The 25,669-nt window shown below is 40.6% G+C and overlaps 1 protein-coding gene and 2 long non-coding RNA genes across 3 annotated transcripts in view; 1 reads left to right on the top strand and 2 right to left on the bottom strand.

Annotated features, from left to right (window-relative positions):
• The first annotated feature begins 3,317 nt into the window (after positions 1 to 3,317).
• On the top strand, positions 3,318 to 4,319 carry CUNH14orf132 (chromosome unknown C14orf132 homolog). The gene has a single exon (XM_026050464.1). It carries the CDS (start codon positions 3,324 to 3,326, stop codon positions 3,537 to 3,539), a length of 216 nt encoding a protein of 71 aa, XP_025906249.1. The 5' UTR covers positions 3,318 to 3,323; the 3' UTR covers positions 3,540 to 4,319.
• A 4,896-nt stretch (positions 4,320 to 9,215) lies between these two features.
• On the bottom strand, positions 9,216 to 14,739 carry LOC112956968. The gene is made up of 3 exons (XR_003251137.1): positions 14,682 to 14,739; positions 9,714 to 9,773; positions 9,216 to 9,507 (listed from the first exon to the last, which is right to left on the bottom strand). It is a non-coding gene; the product is annotated as an uncharacterized LOC112956968 (long non-coding RNA).
• An 833-nt stretch (positions 14,740 to 15,572) lies between these two features.
• Positions 15,573 to 25,669, bottom strand: part of LOC112956971 — a 47,887-nt gene continuing 37,790 nt past the window's right edge. The window contains exons 2-3 of the long non-coding RNA XR_003251138.1: positions 16,632 to 16,753; positions 15,573 to 15,758 (exon numbers count right to left, since the gene is read on the bottom strand). This is a non-coding gene — a long non-coding RNA (uncharacterized LOC112956971). The remainder of the gene's footprint in view (positions 15,759 to 16,631; positions 16,754 to 25,669) is intronic.

The following is a 25,669-nucleotide window of genomic DNA, read 5'->3' as shown; positions in this document are numbered from 1 at the left end:
TCTCAAGTATAATTTTATTTCATGTGGATTAGGTAATACAGTAGAGCCATGGTGGTACTTCATCATTCGCTTTTTCCTTTTGAATGTGACGTGATATTTTCTAGTTCAAATTAAATCTGTTTAGCGGGCAGCTTTGAGAGACTGTCATTTACAGCGCTCTAAAATGTTATGAATAGCAATCAAATAAAAGCCACTTGATCCTTAGGGTGCTCGTGGGTGTCTCAGTCCGTTGTAGGTTGCAGCCAGCACCGTGGTTCACTTGCTTTATCCTCTGGGCCTGTCCTCTCAGCTGCCTTCATAGTGCAGGTCCCACCACCAGGAGGGGGTGCAGCACCAAAGGGAAGGGTTGCTGACAGAATCAAGGGGAGATGTGGGAACTGAAGGACAAGATCTGGAGAGAGAGTGATTTTCGCATCTGAATAGGTACGGGGCATGGTTGTTTATTGCCAGTGGCATTTAATCTTGAAGGCAACTGTCTGATTTGGCCACAGGAAGGCAAGGTTGGTTCCTCTTTTATTCATAGCCTGTGGTAACTCCAGCAGTTTTGTGATGCTGCTAGTAGTAATAACAGGGCTAGTGCGAGTACCCTGCTAGTACTAAGGGCTTCTATTTAGCCTGATGGGTTCAGCTTGTGAGAGCCCGGTGCTCTCCAACCAGCTTCTTTTAGGTCTTCCACATAAATGGAGAGTGCAGTGTTTAATATAAAGGTTGACTTTGAAGATACTTGATGTTACATGTGATTTTTTTTGATTTAGCAATATTCTGCAATCACAAGGGTGCACTTACACAGTTCAATCACAATACCAGTGTGATTGCCACTACTGGCCTTTATAATGTGGTCACTGTCAGGATGCTGGGGCTCCCAAATTGGCACCAGGAAGGAGTGTGTATATATATATATGTATATATATGTATATATGTAGAGATTAAGCCAGCTCAAGCCTGTTGGTCCCTTTGAAATGTCTTTGTTAGTTATTCAAGTTTTGTACTCTGTGTTGGGCTGAGGCACATACATGCTCCCCTTGTGCTGGCCTGACTGATCTCAGGGAGACATTCACATTCTTTTGATGAACCAGGAAGAAATGTTTATACCAGCAGATCCACTCAAGAGCTGCCCTTGCTTCTCTAGCACAGAGGTGCTAGATCTCTGTGTTGAGATAAAGTCAGTTCTCTGGGCATCGGCTCTGATGCTCGAGTTGCATCTTATGCTATTGCTGAGCTTCATGGGCACCTTGCCCATCTCCTCTGATCCTTCTTCCATTGGTTTTGGTCAGTCACACAGCTGCAAATGAAAGCCTTGCTGCGAAAGGTGTTCTAGAAAGAATAATTATATCCAAATCCAGAATTGTTTGCAAGCAACAAGTCTATAATGTGGTCTACAAGTTGGAAGATGAAAGCAGCAGCTTGGAAACCATGGAGAGTAGGGGAGATTGGCTGGTGTTGCAGCAAGCTGTTTTTTTAGGAGAACAACAGAATAGATTATCCAGGAAGCTATCAAAGATGATGATGGTTTTTTGATTGCAATTTTTGAGTTTTGCAGATGTGTGGGAAATGTGGGATAAGGCAAAAAGCACTTGTTTGAAATTTTGCAGGTGGATAAGGGAATGTGTTTAGTTTATATAAACTGTATGGAGGGGGGAGGTGACACTGTGACATGATGGGCAGATGACAAGGGTGAGAATGGATCATGAATGTGAAGGTAGGGTTAGAGTTTAGATGCCTATGAAAAGGAAAGGGGACCTACCCAGTGTGTGACACAGAGACAGGTGACACGATGGGAGGTGACTTTTGCTAGGGCCTCCTGTTGGATACAGGCAGGACAGAACTGCTTATGTTACAACCAAAAGTATGGAAGCACTCTCATTCATTACTGGAAAAGAGGATGATGGTCATTTTAGTCCATGCTCCAGCTCAAACCAGCCAAGTCCTTATGGAGCTTTTACACTCAGGTGAGCCTGGCAGGGGTGTTTGGACACGTAACTGTTTGTACCCTGGTTCTGATACTGGTCTGGTCAATCTGCTGCAATGCTCTTGGATTTTAGTTACTGACTCTGCAGAGACTTGGGGCTTTAGGAGATCCTCGTGGTTCCTGCTTTTCTTGCAGTACGTGACAGTTGTGGATTCTGAGGTTGCTCATCAGATTTTAGACTTTTTATAGATGTATATGTGCTTGGCATCTACAGATAAGTGAAGCAGATGTTTTGCAGGTCATTTCAACACTGGATCCTTGAGCTGTAAGTGATTGCAGAGTCTGGACTCAGTGAAGCAGGGCAGATGCTCCCAGACTTGCATTCCTAAAAGTGCAAGGAACCAAGATGAAAGCAAAACACTTTCATGGGAGCCTTTTATTAAAAGTGATAGATAGTTCTAGCTCTGCAATACATAACCTTTTTCTGCTCAAACAAGAAATCCATCTGTAGGATAAAGCAGTTGTTCTATCAAGAAGCATTTGCACTGGGGTCTGACCTAAGGTTGGGAAGACAACTGAAACTTGTGTCAGGACAAGTGTAAACGATTCCTTTTTACTTTGTTTCCATATTCTTATGCTGAATTACTGCCATCCTGCTGAAAACATCTGGTGTTTTATACTTCCCAAAAGGAGCAGAGTGAGGTGGGAAAGCTGTTAGAAGCCTGACTCCTGCTGTGGAACATGCCTTGTTGAGGGTCTTGCCTTTCCTAATCCAACCTGAAGCTTCTTGCTGTATAGGCTTTTGAACCCTGCATCTTTACAGTGGGGTGTTTTGCAAATGAAATTAGAGCACTGCACACACTCCACCTCTTTTACAATAACAACTTCTGCAAGAATCTCTGTGTAAACCAAGGGTTTGCTTTTGAGCCATACATGTCAGGGGAATGAACTCCCTGCATGAGTTCCTCCTCATTCTGCCTGCTCCACTCCTCAGTGCAGTGTGATCCCATCGCTGGTGATCATTAGTTGTAAAACAGATGCAGTGCTTTAAGTCTATCTTTTTCTATAGGAATGCCTTATGGAGAATTCTTTTTAAATCTATATATTATTTAGGTTGATTTAGAGTCTTCTAACACAGTGTATATTACATGCAGCATTATTGTTTTGTGCAGTAAAATGAATTCTAACAGAAAAAGAGACATCTGAATACAGAATGTCCACGGAAGTTACAGAAGCTATAAAGTAAAATACATGCATATATGTGAGGTTCCTCACAGCTTAGCACCACATACATGAAATAATAATTTTGTAGGTTGTCTACTGGCATCTTTCTTGTAATGACTTCAAGACAAAGCAAATAGAGACATGAGCCTTTAATCTAATTTTGCCATGTGTTTCTTCACAGCTTCCTGTTATGGGAGGAGCCTTTATGGACTCACCCAACGAGGACTTTAGCACAGAGTACTCCTTGTTTAACTCATCAGCCAATGTCCATGCAGCTTCTTCCATGCAGAATCCGCCAGAAGAGACATCCCGTTCTTCAAACGATGCCATATTACTATGGATTGCAATAATTGCAACAATTGGAAATATTGTGGTTGTGGGAGTGGTGTATGCCTTCACCTTCTAGGATGACTGACACTCTAACCATGGGAGGCGAAAATAACTGCAGCAGTATTTGTCCTGTGTATGTATGTATGTGTGTATATATACATGTATATCTCTATAAATACATATAGGTAGGGACTTTGTTAATTAAGTGCTACCCCAGTCATGGAAATGAAATACAAATTAATCACCTTGAATCTTGATGGCAGAAAAAAAGACTTGGTTGCAATTGCAAATTGTATGGAGGTGAGAGCTTTAATCACGACCACAGCCAATGTGTGTTTTGTATAGAAATATAATGACAGAGAGGACAGCGTGGCTACAATAAATGCAAAAAATAGTGAGATTTATACAGACAGTCCTTATTTTCTACTGTTTAGATTTTTCTAGCAGCTCTTCTGGCTTTTGTCAGTTTTTTTTTTTTAACTGTGCACTTGCTAGGTATAATGTTCTATGAAATCATGTTTTTCTGGACAGCTCCATTTTTCAGATGGAGTAACGTTAGTCACTGACTCGGGTCTGATGGAGGCCAAGTTCATCATGTGGATCTAGAGCACAGGCGTACACTTTGCTGTGCTCAAAGCTGTGAGCTGAAAGCTCTAGCAGGCAGATCTTTACTATCTAAATCTAATATCCTTTCTGCAGTCAATTACTAGATATGAATTGATGCTAACCCTGTCTGCTGCTTCCAGGAAGGGGCACAGCTGTTACAAGGTTTGCTGCTCTCCAGAAGATGAAGTGTTAAACAGAGTAGCTCCCCGCTCTGTCTAGGGGATTGCAGTGACAGCAGTGGTCCTTAGGTGTGTCCCTTCCAGAAAATAAAGGCCAAATACCATGTGTTCAGCTCATTATGTTGTAATCTAGATTTCCCACAGAAAGCATATATGTCCATAAACATATTGGTGAACCAAAGCAATGTGAGGAAAGGGTGAAGTCTAGTTAACTGCAAGTGACGTCTATGAGAAAGGTACAATTGAAAGGCAGATTAGACATTTTTACCCTCAGTGAGGAAGTGAGTGCACAGATCAGGAATGTGCTGAGGTATAAATAGCATTCAATATATATAATGGATATATAATAATGGGCAGATTTGTGAATGCTTATATTTAAATATGAATATGCCTCTAGGTTCTCATGAGGTTCCTGTACTTTATATAGCCAATTTAGATAATTCTACTTAATCATTTGGAATTGGGTCTATATTTTCATTGTATTATTCCCATAAGAGTTGTCTTTTTTTTAGAATTGTATTTTCAAAACAGGCTCCAGCCTTTCTTGCTTTAGAGATTATAAAATCTTCAAGGAAGAAGGTTGCCTATGATGGAAATCTCTCTCTTCCCCTTTAAAAACCAAACAAGAGTACATAAGGTCTCTGAGCTGAGAGAGCAGTAGATAAATCCTTTCTCTGAGTCCAAATGTACTGTAAAGGTTTCTGTTCTCATACAGCTACTATCCTCATTCCAGAATGCCTTGGCTGTTGGCACAGAAACTATTTTTGATGCACACCTGCCATTGAACTTAAGGCTGGACTAAGAGCTGCCAAAGATATAGGAAAGTATGGATTTCCTTTTTTTTCCTCCTCTTTAAAGCAATTTTCCTGGAGGGGTGATAGGAAGTTACTTGAATTAAAGCAGCATGCCCTAAATCAGTATTTATTGTCACATATATATTTATTTACTGTGGATGTTTTTTGCCCTTTGTGGGAGCTGGCCTTCAAATTTGTCCCAGTTCTGTGGTAGGAGTTTGCTGCCACGCAGTTGAAGAGATCCCTGGAGGGGCAGGGGAGCTCTCCCAAGGCTGCATCTTGGATACAGCCGAACCCGCTTGGACAGAGCCCTGTGCCACGTGCTCTAGGTGACCCTGCATGTGCAGAGGGTTGGACTAGATCATCTCTAAAGGTCCCTTCCAACCTTAGGGATTCTATGATCTCTCCTCCACCTGCACTTTCCTTGGCGCACACCGGGCATCAGCCTGTGTGATTGTGCTCTCCTCCACTGGATGGGGATCATGGAACAGGATGCAGACAGAGCTAGCACGAGGGAGAAGGTTAAGTTATTCACAGGATAAGGAAAATCCTGACAGCTCGCTGGAGGTATAGAGCTCTTACGCTTCTGGTTATTTCCCTGTTTGGAGGCATTATTTTGTGAAAGCGGCTGATACCAAAAGAGGGCTGCAAAAAAAAGAAGTTTGAGAAAAACAGAAAGCAAATCTTGTCTGGTAAAGCAGCTGAAGTCTTAAGAACATGAAAAATGATACCCTTCACTACCCTAAAACATCAGTTTTCTTCATACACAGAGGGTACTAAAGAGCATGGAAGCTGTTTAAGACGTGAAACCTCCTTTTCTTACGCTCCTTAGCATCTCAATTAAAAAAAAAGAAAAAAAAAAAAAAAAAAGCTGTGATGTGCCCAATCTTGAGAGACGCTGGCAGACAGCTTCCAGTGCAGAACTGAGTAGGACATGGTTTGGTGTGTAAGACAATGGGAATATTATGCACTGTCCCTACAACGTTCAGATATTCCATTGCCTAGGAACTGTACCACTTACTCATGCCCTTTTCTTCACTTCTTCAACAGCATGTCTAATTATGGCAGCTCTTGCAAGCACTGTTTCTGCATGGAGAAGAACAAGACATGATTAAAAACAGTTTGACAATATGGTAATTACCCAGTGGGATTATTCTACTGCTTAATGAATTTGCCAGTGAAGTGGTTTCTGTAAATTACTCAGAATATTAATCTAAGTGCAATTAACAATGCTTGCATTTCTCTCCCAAAGCACTGGACCAGATTCTTCACCCATGAAGAGTACTGTTTGAGAGGGAACAGCAAAGAACCTCCCTCCTGCTAATGAAAATGAGAGTGACACATTCGTGTTGCTTTTCCCAATGAAAGTGCCCTACTTTCATGGGAAATTGATAGTAATCGCAGAACTGCTGGAAAACAACAAGTTCTGCTTCCCTCATCCAGATCATCCTCATACATATTTGCATCATTAGAGGTAGAATTGTCAAGAAGGCCCAGACGGAAGTTGAATTAAAGTAATTGGTCTGACAGGGTGAAATGGAAAACAGGGTGCAGGCAGCAAGCACAAGCATTTGCTGTCTCACAGTTGAAGGCACTAATTATGCAGGTTTTCCTGTTAATATTTTTACAATGCAAGTGTATTAGTGTACACAAGAGTCTCTGCAGCATATTGCCAGGTCTATTAAAGATGAGATTCTATGTCCCTGAACTACAGTAGCCAAACTGGTTCAAACTTGGATCCATCTTTGATGCTGGCAACATACTTGGCATTGGGCTGTGTAGTTACGATACAGCCTTCTCAGGTGTCAATCTGGCATGCCCTGAACACTTCTGTCTTTTGGGAGGTAAGGGAAGGGTTAAATCCAATCACTGCAAAAGAAAGACACCCACCCATCATTAAGAAAGCTTGTAGAGACAACAGAGGGGAATGGAGAAGGAAGTGAAAGGCATAGGGAAAGTGTTACTACTACTTTACGCAGGTACATGTTATTCCTTCCTTTGGAACCAGGCAGTTGGGAACTGCTGTCACTCCCTCTGTCAGGGCTGAGGAGGAGGCCCAAGCACTTTGCCCACCGCTTTTCTCCCAACCTGTTCTGCAAAAGCAGAAGAGACCTCTGTACTTGGTTAAGCCTTTTGTGCATCAGAGAGAGCAGGATTCCACTTCCAGATCAAGGTCTGTAAATAAAAGCACCTAACACAGATAACTCTTAAATGATACCGAGCTGAATTTGCTCTATAGTAAACAAAACAATTATTTTGTGCAGTGTTAGACCCCCCTAATAAGTTGCAAACATCTTAAAAACACAAGCAATGCTAGCTGTGCTCTGCAACGTTATTAACGAGCTGTGGGAAGCAGGAAGACATCCTGCTGTGTCTTTCTTAGTGGTAGCCTTTAAGAGTCTCTGAAAACATACTAAAAAGAAATCAAATTATATCTTAAGATTTCTCTTTAAGCAGCCACGTGCTAAAGCAGGCAGCTGCGTGGCCATCACAGCAAAGAAGCTGACTGTTCAGGGAATGGAACATCTCTCGTATGAAGAGAGGCTGAGTGAGCTGGGCCTGTTTTCTCTGGAGAAGAGACGGCTCAGAGGGGATATGATTAATATGTATAAGTTCAGGAAGGGAGAATGCAGGGAGGAAGGGGACAGGCTGTTCTCACTGGTGGCCAGCGATAGGACGAGGGGTAATGGCCACAAGCTGAAACACAAGAAGTTCCGTCTCCAGGTGAGGAGCAACTTCTTTACTGTTAGGGTGACAGAGCAGTGGAACAGGCTGCCCAGGGAGGTTGTGGAGTCTCCTACTCTGGAGGTCTTCAAAACCCGCCTGGATGCCACCCTGTGCCACATGCTCTAGGTGTGCCTGCTTGAGCAGGAAGGTTGGACTAGATGATCTGTAGAGGTCCCTTCCAACCTTAAATATTCTGTGAATCTGTGGTTTTGGAGGTATCTGCAAAGACAGGTTAGACAGGGAAGCTCACAGAGGGAAGCTCTGGCAGGGAAGCTCACAGAGCCAGTGCTGCATCTCCAAGCCTAGGGGATCTGTCTTCATCACCGTCATAAATACACTCTTAAAATAAGATGAAGATATATTTCCATGTCAACACATTTGCAAAACAGAACGACAAAAAAAGAAACTGATGAAACAACAGCATCAGAGAGACGCATCTGCTATAAATAATATACTTAGCCATTTAACTGGGAAAATGAGCTGATAGTTACCTCAAAAATAATGAGCCCTCCCTCTCAAAAACTCTTGTTTTCAGTGGGACTGGAGGCCAGTCAGCATCTCACCAACTTGCTGCATCCCATCAAACAGCTGAGCTGTCTGTTAGAACAAGTCCCAAATCAAAAGAGATTAGAGCCAGCGAGCTATTATACTCTGATCCCATACATCCATTTCAGTTGAAAGAAAATTCCTCCTTTGTGGCCGGGAGTAAGCCAAATTAGGAGTCTTTAGTCTACAGGTTGTTATGTATTTTGTCTATTATTAGAAGCTTTCTTTTACTTTTCCAGTTCTTAATATCCTTTCACATTTCTCTGCAGGCAGCTGAGACTTACTAATTTCACGTAGCTCTGCCCTTTTATATCATGTAATTTTACTGAGTTTCCTGTGGCTAACCACAGAGCAGAATGTGGAAAATTATTCTTTTTAAGCATGATTTCTATTATTAAGAGGAAACAGGCCAAAAATCAAAATCCTAGTGGAGTCAGCTTATGTGCATTAAAGCTTTCACAGCTCTGAAGAATGGGATTTCATCTGGTTAACTCTCAGAAAGAAGAAGGGCATCCAGGTCTCTGATGATAATGTCAGACATCAGGATTCTGACAAGCAGAGCTTAGCGCTTCATTAAATCTTATTTTGGCCTTGGGAGCCCTGCTGACTTTCCGGGCACACAGTCTGAGCTGAGTTTAAGTGAACAAGCTATCAGGTACAGCATGTCCTTCCTCGTTTTACAGCCTGCTAATCCTCAGAAAAACAAGTGTTGCTTCCATTAGCAGAGCTCAATATTCTATTAGGTGTATTTTATCAGTCAGTATCACAAGATAAAGACAGGGACAGTTTAACATGTGGTTGGCCCTTTGCCTCTTACCTAAGGAACATCCAAAAGAGATCCAAACATCCCATTTTCTTCACTATAAAAGCTCCCACTGCACTTGATCTGACACTGACTGTACATGTTTCCTTATATCCATTCCCTTGCCTTAACTATCTCTGTTACCAGCTCCAGATAGAGAAAATGAAGGTGCCACTAAACTCTTCTGCAGATAAGTGAAGAATTCATAGCAGGCAGGGACCAACCAGCTGCCGGTTTCCTTAGTGGTGCTTCAGGCACAAAGTAAAAGGGAAGAATCCAAGTGTCCAGAAATCCCCAAGGAAATACACGTCTTTGCAGAACAAAATGTATGGCAATTTTATCCCCTTCTGGCCTGTTCCAGGATGGTTACACCAAGACCATCCAGTAGATCTGCACAGATTAAATAAATAAATAAATAAAAAGTCTCCATGTCATCTGGCCAGAGTGAAGCCAAAGCAAAGTTTGCAAGTTTATATGACACATGAGCCATGTCATTAACAGAACTGAAAACAATCCTTGGGCTAAATGGTACAAAAAGCTAGTGGGAAGGGAAAAAGGAAAACCCTAAATCCTGTTATTACACTGGCACCTTTTACCTGTTTTTCTTTTTTCCAGTCCTTCTCACACTTCTTTCTAGATCCCACTTTTTCAGTGACCTGTTTTGGGAACAGACCAAGAAAAGGAAGCAAAGTGGTGATACAAACCTGTCACACGTCCAAGCATCTCAGTGTATTGCAAATCCATCCTTTAAAGCCAGGCTTTTCTAGGTGGTATAAGTAGCTCCTGTCTCTTGGTACTAAGGCAAATGCCCTTTTGCCTGAGCCCAACCAACATTTTCTTTCAGGGAAGTCTTATGAAGGCTCTTTCTTCTGTGGAGGCTTCTGGAAAACTTTTTTTTTCAACTTTAGAAAGGATTCAAAAATCTGCCACTTTTAATGGAATATATGCAAGGCTGATCATCCAAAACTCTAGTCTCCCTTACAAAGGTTTTTTTTTTTTTTATGCATATAATATTAAGACATCAAATAGCAGCATAACAATCATGTGCAATAGCATCACCTTATTCTCCTGTACAGGTCTCAGAGGGAGCTGTATCATTACCCACACTTAAAAAAAAGGTGAAAAACAGCACCAAGACACTTCTTAAGCCCATCCCAAAAGTCAATACACAATCCTTGAGGCTGGGAAGGATGATTCCTTTTTCCTCCCAAGGTACCCTGACGTGACCACATCCCTTTGCCACCAAAATGTGTCTCTATGCCTCCAGTTTATTTCTCCCCTGGTCTTTTAATTCCCTGACATCATACCATGTATTCCAAGTATTGGAAGCCAAAAATGTTATTCTGCCCTTCTTAAAAACCTCTGTTGACCTTTACTGCGATACGACACAAAGATCAGTAATACAACATCTCTTCCTGGAGCTAAATCTCAATCATCAGCTACCTAGCCAAACTGCAAGCGTTTCCCTCAAGCAGAAGAGTAAGTTGTGGCCACTACGTTTAATGACTGTATTATCGATAGCCATAAAATCCAGTGCTGCCATTCTGAAATTCAGATTTATTTATTTATTGATTTTAACTGCACTAATCCGTACCCAGCACTTAGTCTTTCTATCCTCCCCCCCCAACCTCCTGTTATTCTGTTAGTCTTGGCAAAACAGGATTAGTGGTAAAATACTTGGAGCAGGCAAAAAACGGGAGTCAAAGCGGGTAGTATAAGGAGTTTCATATACAAAAGAGTGAGGTCATTCCATATGGGCTATATTAGGGTGAAGGTCATAAGATCCCAGCCTGGTCAGTCAAAAAACATTCTATTTAAATAAATAAATAAAAAGGCCTTTTTCAGGGTGCTTGCTAAGCCATGGATATTTCAAATCCATTCTACCTGCTGTTCTCAGCTGCACAGCCAGGCTGCTACTGCCGGTAGCACTTGATCATTTCTAAATCTCATTTGGAACAAAAGGAGATTACAGGAAGGCCTGGGACAGAACTGAGAGGCAGTAGAAAACCTCCTGCAGAGATCTGTGCTTATTCTGGCTTCATCACAGGAGCTTTCGGAGCTGCAGTCAATAAGACTATGCTGCGCTTCTGGTGTAATTCAGTCCCATTTCAGAGGAATAAAATTAATTTATTGCAGATGTCGGTCTAAAATTCTACTGAGTTCTGACCTTTGCAAGGATGCTTGAAGTTCCCCATCTCACAACCTGCTCAGTCCAGAGGGACTTTTGTCTGCACCTGGATTCAACAGGATTAAATCCACTCCTATAGTGCTAAGGTTCAGCTGTGGTAGATGAGATTGCAGAGCTAGCTCTGGTTGATGGGGTTTTATTTTAAATATTTCTAAGGACATCTATGCTTTTCTAATCAAAGGGAGGAAAGAAACCAACACACTCTATTTTTTTAAATAGAAGGTAATAAAAAGGAGTCTGAATATTTTGATAGATATGCTGGTAGGGTATGTAATGTAACAGATTGCTGTACTATTTTTTCTATCATCTCAGCATGTAACCTCAGAAATCTTGGTTCTTTCTCTAATAAAGTTCTCTCAGTTCTGAAGTTATCAAATTTGGAAGGTGGGCTGCAAAATCCCAATTTTTTTAATAATGTAAATAAATCTATTTGCTTGCTTTCTGAGGTAGCTTGTAATACTTGCTTTGAGTTTTAAGTTGTCTTAAGTATTGCCTAAAATGTTATTTTTCCAAAATGCAAGCTAAATAGTGACAACTCCTGGAAATATCTGTACTTCACTCATAATTGCAGTCATTTGGAAATGACATCTTCCTTCAGCTTAAAACAGAGGCTTACAGGAGTCCTTTAATATATGCTGTTATTTTAACTGATTTTCTCCAACAATTTATTTTCTTGTTCTCTCTGCTATTCCCTCTTGTACATAACAGGTTTGCAGGGCTTTTCTGTGTTGTTTTCATAGTATAGGGATTGGTTTATTAAAAAAAAATCCTTTACTGTTGTAATAATTGTTCTTGAAATGTGGATCTCTGTGGAAAGGAAAATAATTTAAATAATACCTTCTGTTTTCTCTGAGTTTATTGTATTTAGCCAGTTTAGTTAACAGAGCAATCTTTTAAACTCCTGTTAAATTTTTCAAATTACTGACTGTTTTCACTATATCTGTACTTAATACTGGTTCTTTCTTTTGCTATGGTGAAAATGACAAGTTTTGTTAACATCAGATGGAAATTGTGTTTTTGGATAAAGTTCTTCAAATTGATCGGTTTGTGTGCTTTTTCTTTTGTTCTCTGTTTACTTGACAGAACTTAGAATTTTGTAAATATATCTATTTAATTATTACCTCTGGTGACATATTGACACTCATCATTTGTTGCAGTTTGCAAATCTGGATGATTTGTCAGCCTTTGTGAACCATTTCCTTACACACATGGCACAAACTAAAGGCTGTTGGTTTTCTACAGAAATAGGCTACCCCTCAGTCAGAGTCCAAGACGTGTCTCAACACATCCTGGAGCCAAAAACGAAGTCTCAACTTTTTGAAGCTTCAGCTGAGATTTTTGTCATAGGAAAAACCCTTGCAGGAGCTGTTGCCCTCCCTAGCTCACTTCTCAGTTTACCAGACTGACCTGCTATGCAGTATGGATATGTTTGTGATCGTGTCCCCAAACTGTCCTGGCTCAGCCATTCAAAGGGCAACTGAGGATTCAAGGTGAACATCAGTGCACACCATAAAGTGTGGAGTGAGCTCCTTAAAAGGTGGCAAGAGAAAGGAAAGAGAATATTTGGCTGGCCTGATGTAAGGTGCCGTCAAGTAAAGCACATGTTATTGCCTGCCTTACAATTCCTCAAAAGGGAACTCATAAGTCATATATGTTCAGATCTACTGAGGGATGCAGAACAAAGGACTAAATGACTTTTCCTGTACAAGTATAAATAAAGACTTACTTTTGAATAAATCAAACACAAACAAACAAAAAAACTATGCTACTTGTTTTGGTCCAAATCTTTATCAGATGTAGCAATATACTCAAGAGTCTCTCTATGCAATAAGGTACAATCACTACACTAAAGCAATGTCTAATTATAAGTCATTTTTTCATTGTAGCTATGGTAATCTGGCTGCATATTGGAATCATACAGATCTAATTTTTCTTCATTTTATAATTGTGCAAAATAATTAAAGATGAGAATGACTAAGAAAAAAGAACAGCAAGAAGAAAAAACAGACATTTAGACTCATTAGTGATGAGACTAGTAAAACCAGCATAATTTGTTGGAGATGTATTCTTGCAAATCAGTATCTATATAAACAAACTGGAAGCCAATATCTGCTAATGTAAATTACTTTTCAGAAAGCATAACAAGGAACATCAGTCCTTTGGCCAAAGAGAGGCTATCCATTAAACTGTTTTCAGCTACCATATTTACTTTCCCTACTGCTACATGACAGTTTTCTGTAGAATATAGAATAATTCAAACAAAGTTTGGAAGGACTGCCTTAATAACTGCATTAAATTCCATGTTCACACTTTTTATACTGAGGCTGCAGCTGAGGCTGTAAAAAATCAGAAGCACTAGAGTCAGCTAGGAGCTTGAATTTGCCTTGAATAAATATGAGGTGCAGCAGTGCCCCTGAAAGGCAATAGGTTGTGAAGAGTACTCTGTGACATTGCTCCTTGGGTACGAGGAGGGTTATGCCAATGTGATTCAGCCTTGACCAAGGATTATACCAAGGAAGGCAAGTTAGTTCAGTCTGACAATTCAGGCCTACAGCTGCCAGCAAGAGAATCAACTAAAATCATTTCTTACGATGGCTTTATCTTGACCTGTCCAAATATTACAGTTCATAAAGATGTACCTTGCAATTCTGAATTTATCAAACTGACTGACTCCTATTTCTCTTTTACATATGTAGAAAATTCTTGTATATTAGATGCTCTCTTTATGAAGACCTTTTTTTATAGCTTCCGACTTAAATTACAATGGTTTTATGCTTGGAGGTGTAGACTTGATACAGAAGTATTGGTCTGTGATTTTCCCTTTTGCCACATTATAGGATAGGTAAAATGATTAACTGCTTTCCAGACCTCCAGCACAGGAACCGGTTTTGAACAGAGCTGACTTATTTCCTTAGGAGTTCAGCTGAAGTTTCTGCCAAATCCCTGGATTTGGTGTCTTGCTACCATTTTATCTATTATCTTGTATTAATACCCCAACTCTTCTGATCTATGGCAATATTTATTACTTAAGAAAGGATTCAGGATAGGTGCCCTCTCAAAATCCTCTGTGATAACAGCTGATGCAAAAGAAATCTTACAAAATAGTTACTTCCCTCACTTTCTGATAAATCAGAAGACCCATTAACTCACTCGAAAGCTTCAAGCTTTTAGCTTTTTAATAGCCTATATGTAGACTACTCTCTAGTCTCCCTTAGCCTCTCTAGTTTCCATCTTCTATACAACCTTTCCTAACCATTTCTGCTCTTTGTCTGTTTGACTTCTTTTTTTTCCACCCAAGTTGGACCCCATCTTCTGAAATACATCTTGATTGGAAGTACCTAAAATCAAGTTTTGATCTTGTAAGAATTTTCCTTACCTTCTTTTCTTTCTTTTAGTTGAAGGAAGTGTATGATCTAAATCTTAAAGTAGTTATCCCAGTTGCCTCACTTCTGATTGGTGGACACTGTAGATGAAACATTTTTTTTTTCCCCCCCATCTTCCATATCCTGTTGGCAATCCAGCATTCCCAGGCTTCAGGCAATCTTGGGGAAAAAATGAGAAAAAAGCCAAGAAAACATAAAACCCACAATATTTTGCTGTATTTCAGAATGTTTTAATTTAGCTTCAATTTTATCTGTAAGATGTCAAAAATAACTGTAATAAGAAATCAGAGTATTTTTATTATGACATGAAACAGCATAACTGCAACTAACTTGGAACTTCTATATTCTGAAGCATGCAATATATTATAATTGTTTCAGTGACAAAATTAAGATGAAATACAAGTAGGCAGAATGCTGCCAGAAAATGAATTATGGCTGAAAAGTGATCGTAGTCTAGTAGCTGTTCAGGGAAAGAATGGTTCTTGAGATAAGTTTTAACATGTTTCAGTGCTGGGGTTAAGTCAGAATCCATCGTCCCATGAGGTTAATTTATAATAGATGGGAGCCACTGCTACTTGACAGCTTAACACCACCCCATGCTTCGGTCAGAGCTTGCGTATTTTTGCCTGCTCCTTAGTGCTCAAGTGTAGGGAGGAGCCATCTCAGGCTCTTGCCTTGTCAAGAACCGATGATTTAGGTGTCCAGAAGGCACTTCTTTAAACAACAGCTTATGGAGTGTTTGCCAGACCGCCAGGGCCCGGCGGCGGCCTGCAGAGGGGACCCCGCGTGCTGCTCCGCGCCATGGGTGGCCCTGCTCGGCCTGCGCGGCCGCCAGAGCTGAGTCACTTGGCAGCTGAGGCAGAGAGGGGCCCGCGCCGCCCTGGGTGGCACTCGGGGCCAACCGGCCCCAGGGCCTTCTGCAGGGTGACGGGGGCCGCGGCTGCTACCCCCTCATCCCCGTGCAGGTGAAGCCTCTGACTCAGCCCAGAGAAAGCGGCCGTGCCTCCTTCAAACCTGTGCAGAAAGAGGCTTCTGTTCCATCCCATCCGTTTGTATTAGGAAAGAACTGCCTATGGAGAACAAATGTTAAATCGAGTGAAAAAAAAAAATACTGTTCTACACATAAAAATAAAAGCAAATTTGACATATAAGTGAGGATAATGTCCCTCTTTAAACTGCTTGATTATTCTTCCTTTTGGCATAACGCAAACCATAGATAATGCCCTCGCATTAGGTATGGAGAAGTCCTGAGTACAGGATCAACCAAGATTGGTAATTTAAATTTAAAGAAAAACCCTGATTTTCTTTTCTTTTCTTTTTTTTTTTTTTTTTCTGCACTGCATCTCCCAGTCACCCATCCTGTGCACATCCTACCATCCCACACACAGCAGCACAGCACAGTAATGATACCACAGAACACAAAGTAGAGGAGAGACAAATCTTGCCTGCAGGTTTTGTCCTGCCTGAACTGTAATGAATGGTTGTGCTTTCTGCAACCTGCTGAAAGGGCAGCTCCATCAACCTGTCTGGCACTTCAATGACTACGGTGAACTCAGCTGGACTTGCTACTCAAGTGGTGAACACATGCCATAGATCTCACTTTTCATTTCTCCTGCACCTCCTGTTTAGTTTGCAAGGTCCTCGTGATCAATGACTGCAAGACAGGACTTTGAGTAACCAGGACAGTATCTTGTTATTGCAGGCCTCTATCTTTATGATGCTTTATGAACCATAGCTAGTCACATTAATTCATTCCTAACATATTCAGCTCACACCAATGTAAAGCTTCTGCTGGAAAGCTGCCAGACCCAATACCTGAAATTTCCACTTTGCCGAGAACATCATACAATATTGTATTCAAAACTCTCCTCCCACTTTAGCATGTTTTTATTTTCACTCCCAGCAAATGAATTAATCAACTCCACACCAATATTTGTTTGTACCTGGTTCTTCTTCTGGCCCAACCTTGTTTCCATTGGAGGTGAGATCTAAGAGGCGCATATTTGGACGGGCAGGCTACACCAAGGAGAGTCTTGCTTTCCACACGTGGATACTGGCGACCTCCCTAGAGTACATCACAACTACATTTCAGTTTGTATGCCGGGGGTTGGTGCTTTGGGAAGGAAAGTGGTCTTGCTTGAAAGAGCTTTGATCTTGCTTGAATGCTGGATCAGGACTTCATCCGACCTGCTGTAACCCAGAACTTCAGAAGCACCGAGGGTCAACCAGGAATACAGTATAAGGATTGATTATTACTATAGCAAGTGAGTTTTATGCAGATAACACTGTAATTACTATAGCAGCACTCCAAGGTTCTCTGTCCCCTGATAAACTTTAAAAAAAAAAAAATTAATCTTTTCATTCTAGATGCTTATAGTGAATATTTTTTTTTTTATTAATTAAGAAAGTGGTGCCTGTGCATCTATTTCAAGTTTTGAATTTCACTCCACCATGGTGCCAAGCTTTAAAAGTTAGTCTAGTCCATATCTCCTATTGCTGTAGGAAAAACTGGCTAGTAGAAGTCATGAAGACCTATGAGTTACCTGAAGGGCCCATTTTTCACACATCATTTTCAGCTGGAAATAAATGGAATTTATTAATAAGTGGTATTTACTGATAATTACTTCTTAAAGAATGAAGACAGTGATTGGACTGTCACTTACCAATGTCAGTCCATGCAGGCCTTGCTTGGTGCAAGCACCAGTGTGTATGCACACCAGTTCAGCTCCTTTAAGTCTTAAAAACAGTAATTAGCTTGGATTTGAGGGATTCATTGCTGCTGTTCTTTCTTTTGAAATCAACAGCAAGTCATATCTGCTAGAGCGGAAACAGCCTCCAATGCTCATATTTTGAGCTGTAGTCGTTATCATCTCCAATTCTTTCCATGGCCAGAGGAACTCATTGCATACATTATAATATATAAGAATTATTATTCTTCTACACTGATTTGTTACTGTCCTTTTTCTCTCCTATTCTCACTAAACTGTCAGTGTGTCAGCACACACACTGCAAGGGTCTTCTGGTGTTCAACTTATCTGAAAAAGTACTTAGGTTTCCTTGGACATCTGCAAAAATGAGACTACATAAAGGCTATAAACTGCTTTTATTGTGAATAATACATCAAAGCTGGAACAACAATCTAAATGGATATTTTTCTCATTTTGTTTGAGAGACCTTTAATATTATAATAAACAAGGAGAAAAATCCTTTGGTGATCATCAAGAATGAACACTGTATCATGCAATTTTATAGCCTTGAGGTATCATTAGAGCTCTCCACTGGAATGCTACAATATGTACCATGAACTAATCATTATACCATGTTACGATTATAGTAAATTATGTGTCTTTTTCTTTTTTGGTTATAAAATCAAAATGATTTACAGTCCATCTGTCTATCAGTGTACAAGGAGTTCACAGCAGTCCATGTTCTCCCCTCTGTTGACTGAATGCTTTATCTTAAGTCACAAAGGATATAGTCATATTAGCTATGTAGCTATGAATCACAAGCTTAAAATAAATATTGAAACAAAAAAACATAGCTCATTTCTTGTCCTAGATACAATTTTCGACACCATGTAGCTTTGAGAAAATACTCCTTTTCAATCCATGGAGCTCAGTTATGCATAGGATTCATAAAATGTAAATGGTGAAAGTACTGCTTGGAAGTTTTTTGGTCTATTTATACACAAGATCAAGTTATAAAAAGTCTCTTTTGGCTTTAGCAGCTATGAATTCATTCCTCCTAAATATTTTTAAAAGTCTACAAATATAGCTTTGAAATACAAGTCTCTCTTATGCAGCTTAGAAAGATGTAGAAAAATGATCTTCTCCGACTTTTCTTGGATTTACAGATAAATTGCTGAGGACCCCTAGGAATAAAGGCATTAGAATTTCCTTTTCATTACGCAAATAGCATCATAACTTATCCATTTCAGCAAAGTAAACCATATTGACAGATCACCAAGAGATAATCTTTCTCATAATTTCATATATGCTTTAAATGACTCCACCCAGTGCACAACACTGGCTGCAGAAAGTGATCAGGAGGATGAGGGATTCTAGGAGAAAGACAAAGCAACAACTGATAGTCCCACAAGTTTTCATGTTTTCAATAAGCTCAAGAGCCAGAAGAATCTGAAAATTCTTTCAGTGTTACTGTGATTCCTGTCAACGTTTCAAATCAATATTTTGCAATTAGACTTTCCCTTCATAAACCAGCGCATTTTAAGAGTGAATCGGTTTCTCAAGTCCTGCTTACTTTTCCACACTTTTTTTTCTAGGAAACTGAATCCCTGAAGGCAACAAAGGAAAAATTCTCTGGAGAAAAAGTACTATGGCTTAACTGTCTTATAAATGTATACTGTCCTTTAGCAGGTCTGAATTTTAAAAAGGGACCCATCCCAGTAGCAGGGGACTTTAAATGCAATTTGCCGAGTTTCTTTTTCCTGGGCCCACTCTTTGACATTGCTTTCCTGGTTCTCTATGAGAGACAGCCTGTCTCACTGGGACATACACCAGCAATGATGTTTCCTCCGTCTAGTGTTTTCCAGATGAAACTGGTTATGAAACTGATCTGCAGGTTGAGGAGATGTTTCTGCAGATTAACAAACTAACCTAGGAACATTTATGTTATTTCGTATGATTCTAGGTTGATTTATTGCCTTTTTTATAATGTCCACAGAGCTTGCTGTTCAAGTGCTTGCCCAAAATTCACTCATAATAAGATAATGGGCTGGACAGACTTCACTGAGGGCAGAAGCTTCATGCGAAAGTCCCTATGAGCTCAGCTTCCAGGTCATCCCTTGCAGTAGGTTGGTTCTTATGGCAATGACAGTAGTTGCTCCCTTCTGCCACACTTTGTGAGCTGCAAACAAGTGTACCACAAGTAATTGCACATGCCCATCTTTACGCATGGCAAGTGATTACCAAAAGGCCTGGAGTATCCAGCATCCACAGGAAGGTTAACATGCCCCCTTTTCTCTTGACAAACTAACTTGTCAGAGTTAAACTCAACCGTGCCTTTGAGTCACTCAGCTGTAACATTAGCTCCTAACTGCAAAGCTGCCAAAGACATTTTGAATCTCTCTCAGGTTTCTTCGTAGTATTTCATCACCTATAGATTAATGCAAACACTATCTCAGGCCTTTGCTCTGCCATGTTATATTCCAACCATACTAGAGTCTCTCATGCGTATGTTTATTCTCAAATCCACTCTTTTGATTTTAAACTGGGAATTCCTGCCACACACACTGACAGTTGTTCAAATAACTACCTTCAGATTATGTATTTTTTCCACATTTTCACTACACGACCCCCATATTAATGCACGCCAAATGCAAAGTCCCTTACTTCTGAAGGAGAAAGGTGCTAACAGCCTATCTTCTTGCTACCAGAATGACAAAACTTGCTTCTTATTTGCATCTTGACAGAATAAATCAATTTTTCTGCAGGTTAGGCTGAGGTCTTCATCAAAATAAGTATTTCTTAGAACTTCTACATTAGATTCTTTTCCCTCTTATTTATATTTCTTTTTAAATCTGATTTTTTTCCCCCCAATCTGTGAAGTTTTGTTTTGTGGTTTGATAGTCCAGCATTCAAGGAATCTCAGATCCTCAAGTTAACGGAGATCCTGCTTAAATCTTCCCTCAGTGACTCAGGACACATGGGAGATTCAGCCTAACTCACACAACCCAAAATCTCAACAGCATTTCTGTGATCTCAAAAAGATGCCTATGTGATATAATGCCGCATTAGGCCAAGATAACCTAAACACACCATCCTAATTACACCCCACAATAAATTCATTTTACCACGTCAACCTGCTACTGGTATCAAATAATCTTTTTGCAGAAAACCTCAATTTTTTTTTTTTTTTTTTTTTTTTCAGGAAAGGGGCCTCTGTCTTGCCTATGCCCAAGATAGCTTGCCCTCTTGATACAAGGCACTCCTGTACCACAACGAAATCCCAGTACAACCTTAGATAGTGTCACTGCACATGGCAAGAACAGCCCCCATCCCTGCCAGGGATTCAATTTCTTCTCTGTACATCCTCTGAGAGGCTTTTTTTTTTTTTTTTTTTTTTTTTTTTTTTTTTTGAGTACACCAGAAGGATTAAAAATTTAAGCAATTTAATGCATCAACAAAGCAGTTATATAATTATATTACAAACAGGACAAAACAAATGTGTACTTTGTGATTTTCTTTTTTCTAAATCTTTTCATTCACATTTAAAAAGTCACTAAAAAGTCAAACTCTGATTTCTTCTCTAGCACAAACCCAGGAGTTTCAAGCAGTTGGGCCAAAAAGAATAAAAAATAAATAAAAAATAAATAAAAAATAAAGTCATCAGACTCCATTGAAGACTGCAATTTCCACCCTCAGCGACAAATGTGAGACTTTCTGTACATTCTCGAGTGTGAAACAAGGAGAACAGAAGGCAAGTTTCCTGAAATAGACTTTGACTGTAAGGAGCTTGACTAACCGGGAATGTCTGAGTAAACTATTACAAGCAAAGAAAGCAAGAAGACAACAAAGACACATTTCAGCTCAAAACTACCTAAAAATAGATTCTGCAATATGACAAATTATCAGCAAGATAAATGGCCAAGAAGAGGAAAACCATAATTGTTTCCTACAGGACTGGATTTCTGGAAGTAAACACTTCATCTAGCCCTGACTTTATAACAGAAAATAGAATTCAATGGCATAGAGGAAACGTTAGGAAAAAGTCATACAATGGCCATGCATTATTTAAAACCCTAGCCATAACAAAGAAAGGGTCAAATAATGACAATTATTGTTCTTCAAGTCGGTGCTGAAATCAGACTTGCAGGAAGTTGTGTCTGTCAGAAAGGCAACAGTCTGTCTGTTGGGAGACCTTGTTCTAATCCCAGCCTCTCCCTTGGCTCTCCTGTTGCTTGTGCCTGTTGAAGGAGAGATAGACTCCCCATGTACACAGAGTGATAGCAAAATGATACCTTTGCCTGAGAGGAAGGTACGAGCAAGGTGTTTATCACATTCTAGTGATAAATCTCACTCTTTATGCCAGAAAAGACATGGCAAAATATTTTCAGATACTTTCACAAGAAATCAACGTGAGGATATAATGAATTCATCCAAGGGACTGTTCTGCAGCAATAGTTTACATCTGATTTTCAGAGAATATGCAACGCTTGTCCATTTTAAACATACTGTTGTCAATTAGGAATTCTGTAATTTCACTAAAATTTTGCCATTTGTTTTTTCATCAGATTTTCCAGGAAGTCTCTGATCAAGTTGTTCATGCTTGCACAGTTGACATCCGACCAAGTTAAGTAAGGGCCCATCCAAGAAAAAGCAAAAGGTTTTATTGGTATAAACGAGTTGAAGGTCCTGGGAAAGACTCCAGCCCAAGCAATTCTGAGTATAGCTAATTATACAGACAGAACTGCCCAAACGATTACTTAAGTCCCTGTCTAATTTGGATAACTTTCTAGACCTCTCCATGTAGAAACACATTCATTTCATTGATGAGAGCTGAGGTGCAAGCGCATTTTCTTCAGAACAGATTTTGGAAGATGGATCCCTAACGCACTGATCCAGGGGAAACTGAGCTAAACAGCTTTCAACAAAACTCAAATATTTATGGCATTTCTCCATTCTTTCCATTGCAAGTACTGATGCTAATAAAATACATTTAGCTTTTTCTGAGCAATCATCTAGTTCCTTAATAAGCTACACAACAGGGGGGAGAGAGAAAAAAAAAAAAGTGTCAGTTTTTTCAACCGGTATCAGTTAATTAAATGGGACGAGCACTGCCTGATATCCGAGGACAAATTCTGGGAGCTGTAAATAGCTCACAGGCAGCCACATGTGACAGCATAACCCAGCCTTATGCTCTGTGCTAGTACTGGGTAAGGATGGAGCAAAGCAACCGGGTGCTTTAACTGCTACCCACCCGGGCTGAGAATGGGCGTCTATCAGCCCCGTAACTTGCATGTTCTCAAGTCCTCCTGATGATGGTTATGTACAGTAACCATCTTCTTTCAAGTTTCATTTGCCTCCAGCTCTCTAACCGTGCAAGTTCAGACATCGTATCTTTCTAAATGGAGAATAAGTGGCATAAACCAGCTCTTTGATTTCTCCTTTAGAAAAGATGTTTAAAGGCATTTATGAAAAAGTACATTGCTAACAGTGCTATTCACAACTAAACATAACTCACCCCAAATATGGTATGATAGGAAGTTATTAGAAGGCTTCTTTAACTGAATTTTGGGGAGAAAAGAAAACAAAAGCCTTGTTTGCACTGCCTTTCAGCAGCGTGTAGGGGAAGGAAGAGCTACAGCTCACTTACGTTGTAACCAAGTACCAGTTTCCTATCACCAACCCAGGCTCTAGATGAAACTGCCCTAAAAAGGAACCTTAAAAGTTTGTCCCAGTAATAAATAACATTCAGACAGTTGAAAATACAAGCTGGTGAAATATTAAAATAAATAAATAAATACAAGGGCACTTCAGGGGAAAACAGTTTCCTGCACTTCCCCAGGATTACCATAAATACCCCAAGGCTCCTCAGGTCCTTGATGAAGCAAGGGGAAGTGCATAACTTTCTCACAAATGTTCATTCCTTGGTTCACCGTGCAGAGAAACACCCTTCCTGCTGAGCTGTTTGCATTAGCAGTTGGATTTTTTCCTGCACTTTTAATTTGACCATAAACAGACACTACATTTGTCTCTCTCATCTCTGAATGTTGTTTATTCTCAGTTGGCTGTAGGCAAGGCGCGCTAGCCCATCTGAATTTCTTCCCCTACTGCTCTCCAGGCCAATTAATATATTATGTTCTGTTTATTGGTACCCACTGCATGCCACCAGAGACAGACAGCGATGGTGGTTTATGTTAATTGGTTTGAATTCAAAAGGAAAATTGCCAGCCAAAACTTTCTACAGAGTTATAAAACATCATCAAGAGGAGCTGGCACTGCTCTGCGAGAGCTCATCCAGGACAGCACAGCAGGGAAAGGCACCCATGGCATTAACAATGTGCAGAAAAATAAGGAGAGCTCAGCTCGCGTCCAGGCACTTCACATCAAGTGTTCAAAGCAGGTTCATGTTCAATATCTGCATCTAAACACTCAAAAGACCTTTGTACCCAGAAGACTGAGACATTGCAAAATCTGTCCACCTGGGCCCCCTGTTTACACAGGAGCACCGAAGGGTCTTTTCCAACAGGAAGCCTGTATGAATTCCTGCCCCTAAGGAGAAATGCATGAGCTAGGAATTGCTACAAACACACAAGCTATTATACTTCTGAGTTTTATTTCAAATTCTGTAATGGGAAGCAGAACACACAGCATGAATCACTACAGTAGGTGATAAACCTGGTTCCTCACACAGGTCGTTACTGCAAAGCCTATTTGTCTCTGTTTACTTCTGCAGTGAAGCTGCCCTGTAAAATATTTTTTTTTGTTAAAGGCTGTGAGGAAATAAGTGTACTCTTCTAAGCGAGGTAGGCTGGGAAAGCGGGCTGGTTGCTCTCCCAGTTTCCTAGGAGAAATTCCAAGGGAAACAAAAAGCTTTCTATCTGCTATTCCATAGAGAGAATCTCCAGTTTCCTAGGTAATTTTGTATGTCAGAAACTACTCCTCATGGAGATCCTGGTGCAGTGTGGACGTGCTCTAGGACTGTCACAGAGGACCACAGGCTAATTCATCCTAAGGGGCTCTATAAAAGAGGCTGCTATGATACCTCTAGAGCATCCAGGCGCTTGGTGCTGCACATCATAGAGGCAACGCCAGACTCATCATCGAGCCCACAGGCTACATGTGCTGCACAGGCATGAAAGGCCCTTCCATCATTCCCTCTCCCTTGCCTCATCTATACTGCACAAAGCTCATACACATGACTATCTGATTTCTGGCATATTGTGTTAGCTCTTATTTTCCATTGCCATTTTCAAATCTCTGTTCTTCCCAGACTGCCTGTTATTTTGCAACTGGCTCAGACCCTGCAGTCTGGGCAAGGGATAGAGCAGAGCAGAAGGCTTCAGAAGGGAACTCAAGCCAGAGGGAGGGATTTTTAACTGAACCCTGTCATGCTCTCTCTTGTCCTGGTCCACAAGCCACAGCCCAAGCCCTCAGGAATGGAGAGGAATCCTATCAATAATACCTAATCAATCTAGTACAACGGTACCACACTTACTCCATTGAAGGTACTGTTGCACAGGAACCTGCAAGGTCATGCACTGCCTTATCTACAGCTTGCTGGCTGCAATCCACTGCGCCGCTCTGGGGACAGGACATACCCAAAGGTGACATACCCTTTGGCTCACAAAAGGACATACTTCCCCATTCATAGTACTGCAGGGAACCCGCATTGCCTCCTGAGGAGGCTCTACAAGACCACCAACATCCACTGGGAGCACCCACATCCGTGCTGTGCCCAAGTCCTCTCCAGTTAGGTAGATTTACACACTCCTTGCTTTGCACAAGGCCAGCATGGGAGGTGCTGCATGGAGATATCAAGTAAGGCACAGTCTGGTTCCCAGGCTGCTGTTGTGTCTGTTCAACAAGGGACTTCATCACAAACCCCTCATACATTTCGTGTTTTGCAAAGAACAAGAGAAGAAAAGGGTCTAGCCCCAGATTCATATTACATACTACTTGCAGTCTGCCTTGCCATAGAAAATTTAAATACAGATGTTAAATATGACCTTCTAGCAACATCTTGCCTTGTGATCATTTCAGAAAAGCCTTTTATAACTTAAAACATATTCACAACTTCTGATTACACAGGAATACTTTTCATTAATGCTGCCTTCAAGCTTCATCCATCTGAACTGTGTAACCCTACGTGAACTGTAGTTCTTGTCCCTCCTGCTCTCCTTGTCTCTAATGAGCCTTACATCCTAGCTTGACTACATTTCCCATGCTTAACCAGTGTTTAGCTGTAGAGAATGCATGAGAGGGCAGTACAGAATAAACAACCTGACCAGTGACTCCAA

Source organism: Nothoprocta perdicaria, unplaced genomic scaffold, assembly GCF_003342845.1.
Source record: "Nothoprocta perdicaria isolate Ctin4 unplaced genomic scaffold, notPer1 scaffold_69, whole genome shotgun sequence".
NCBI lineage: Eukaryota > Metazoa > Chordata > Aves > Tinamiformes > Tinamidae > Nothoprocta > Nothoprocta perdicaria.
Note: the sequence above shows the minus strand (reverse complement) of the source record. Positions and strands in the feature narration are given on the sequence as shown.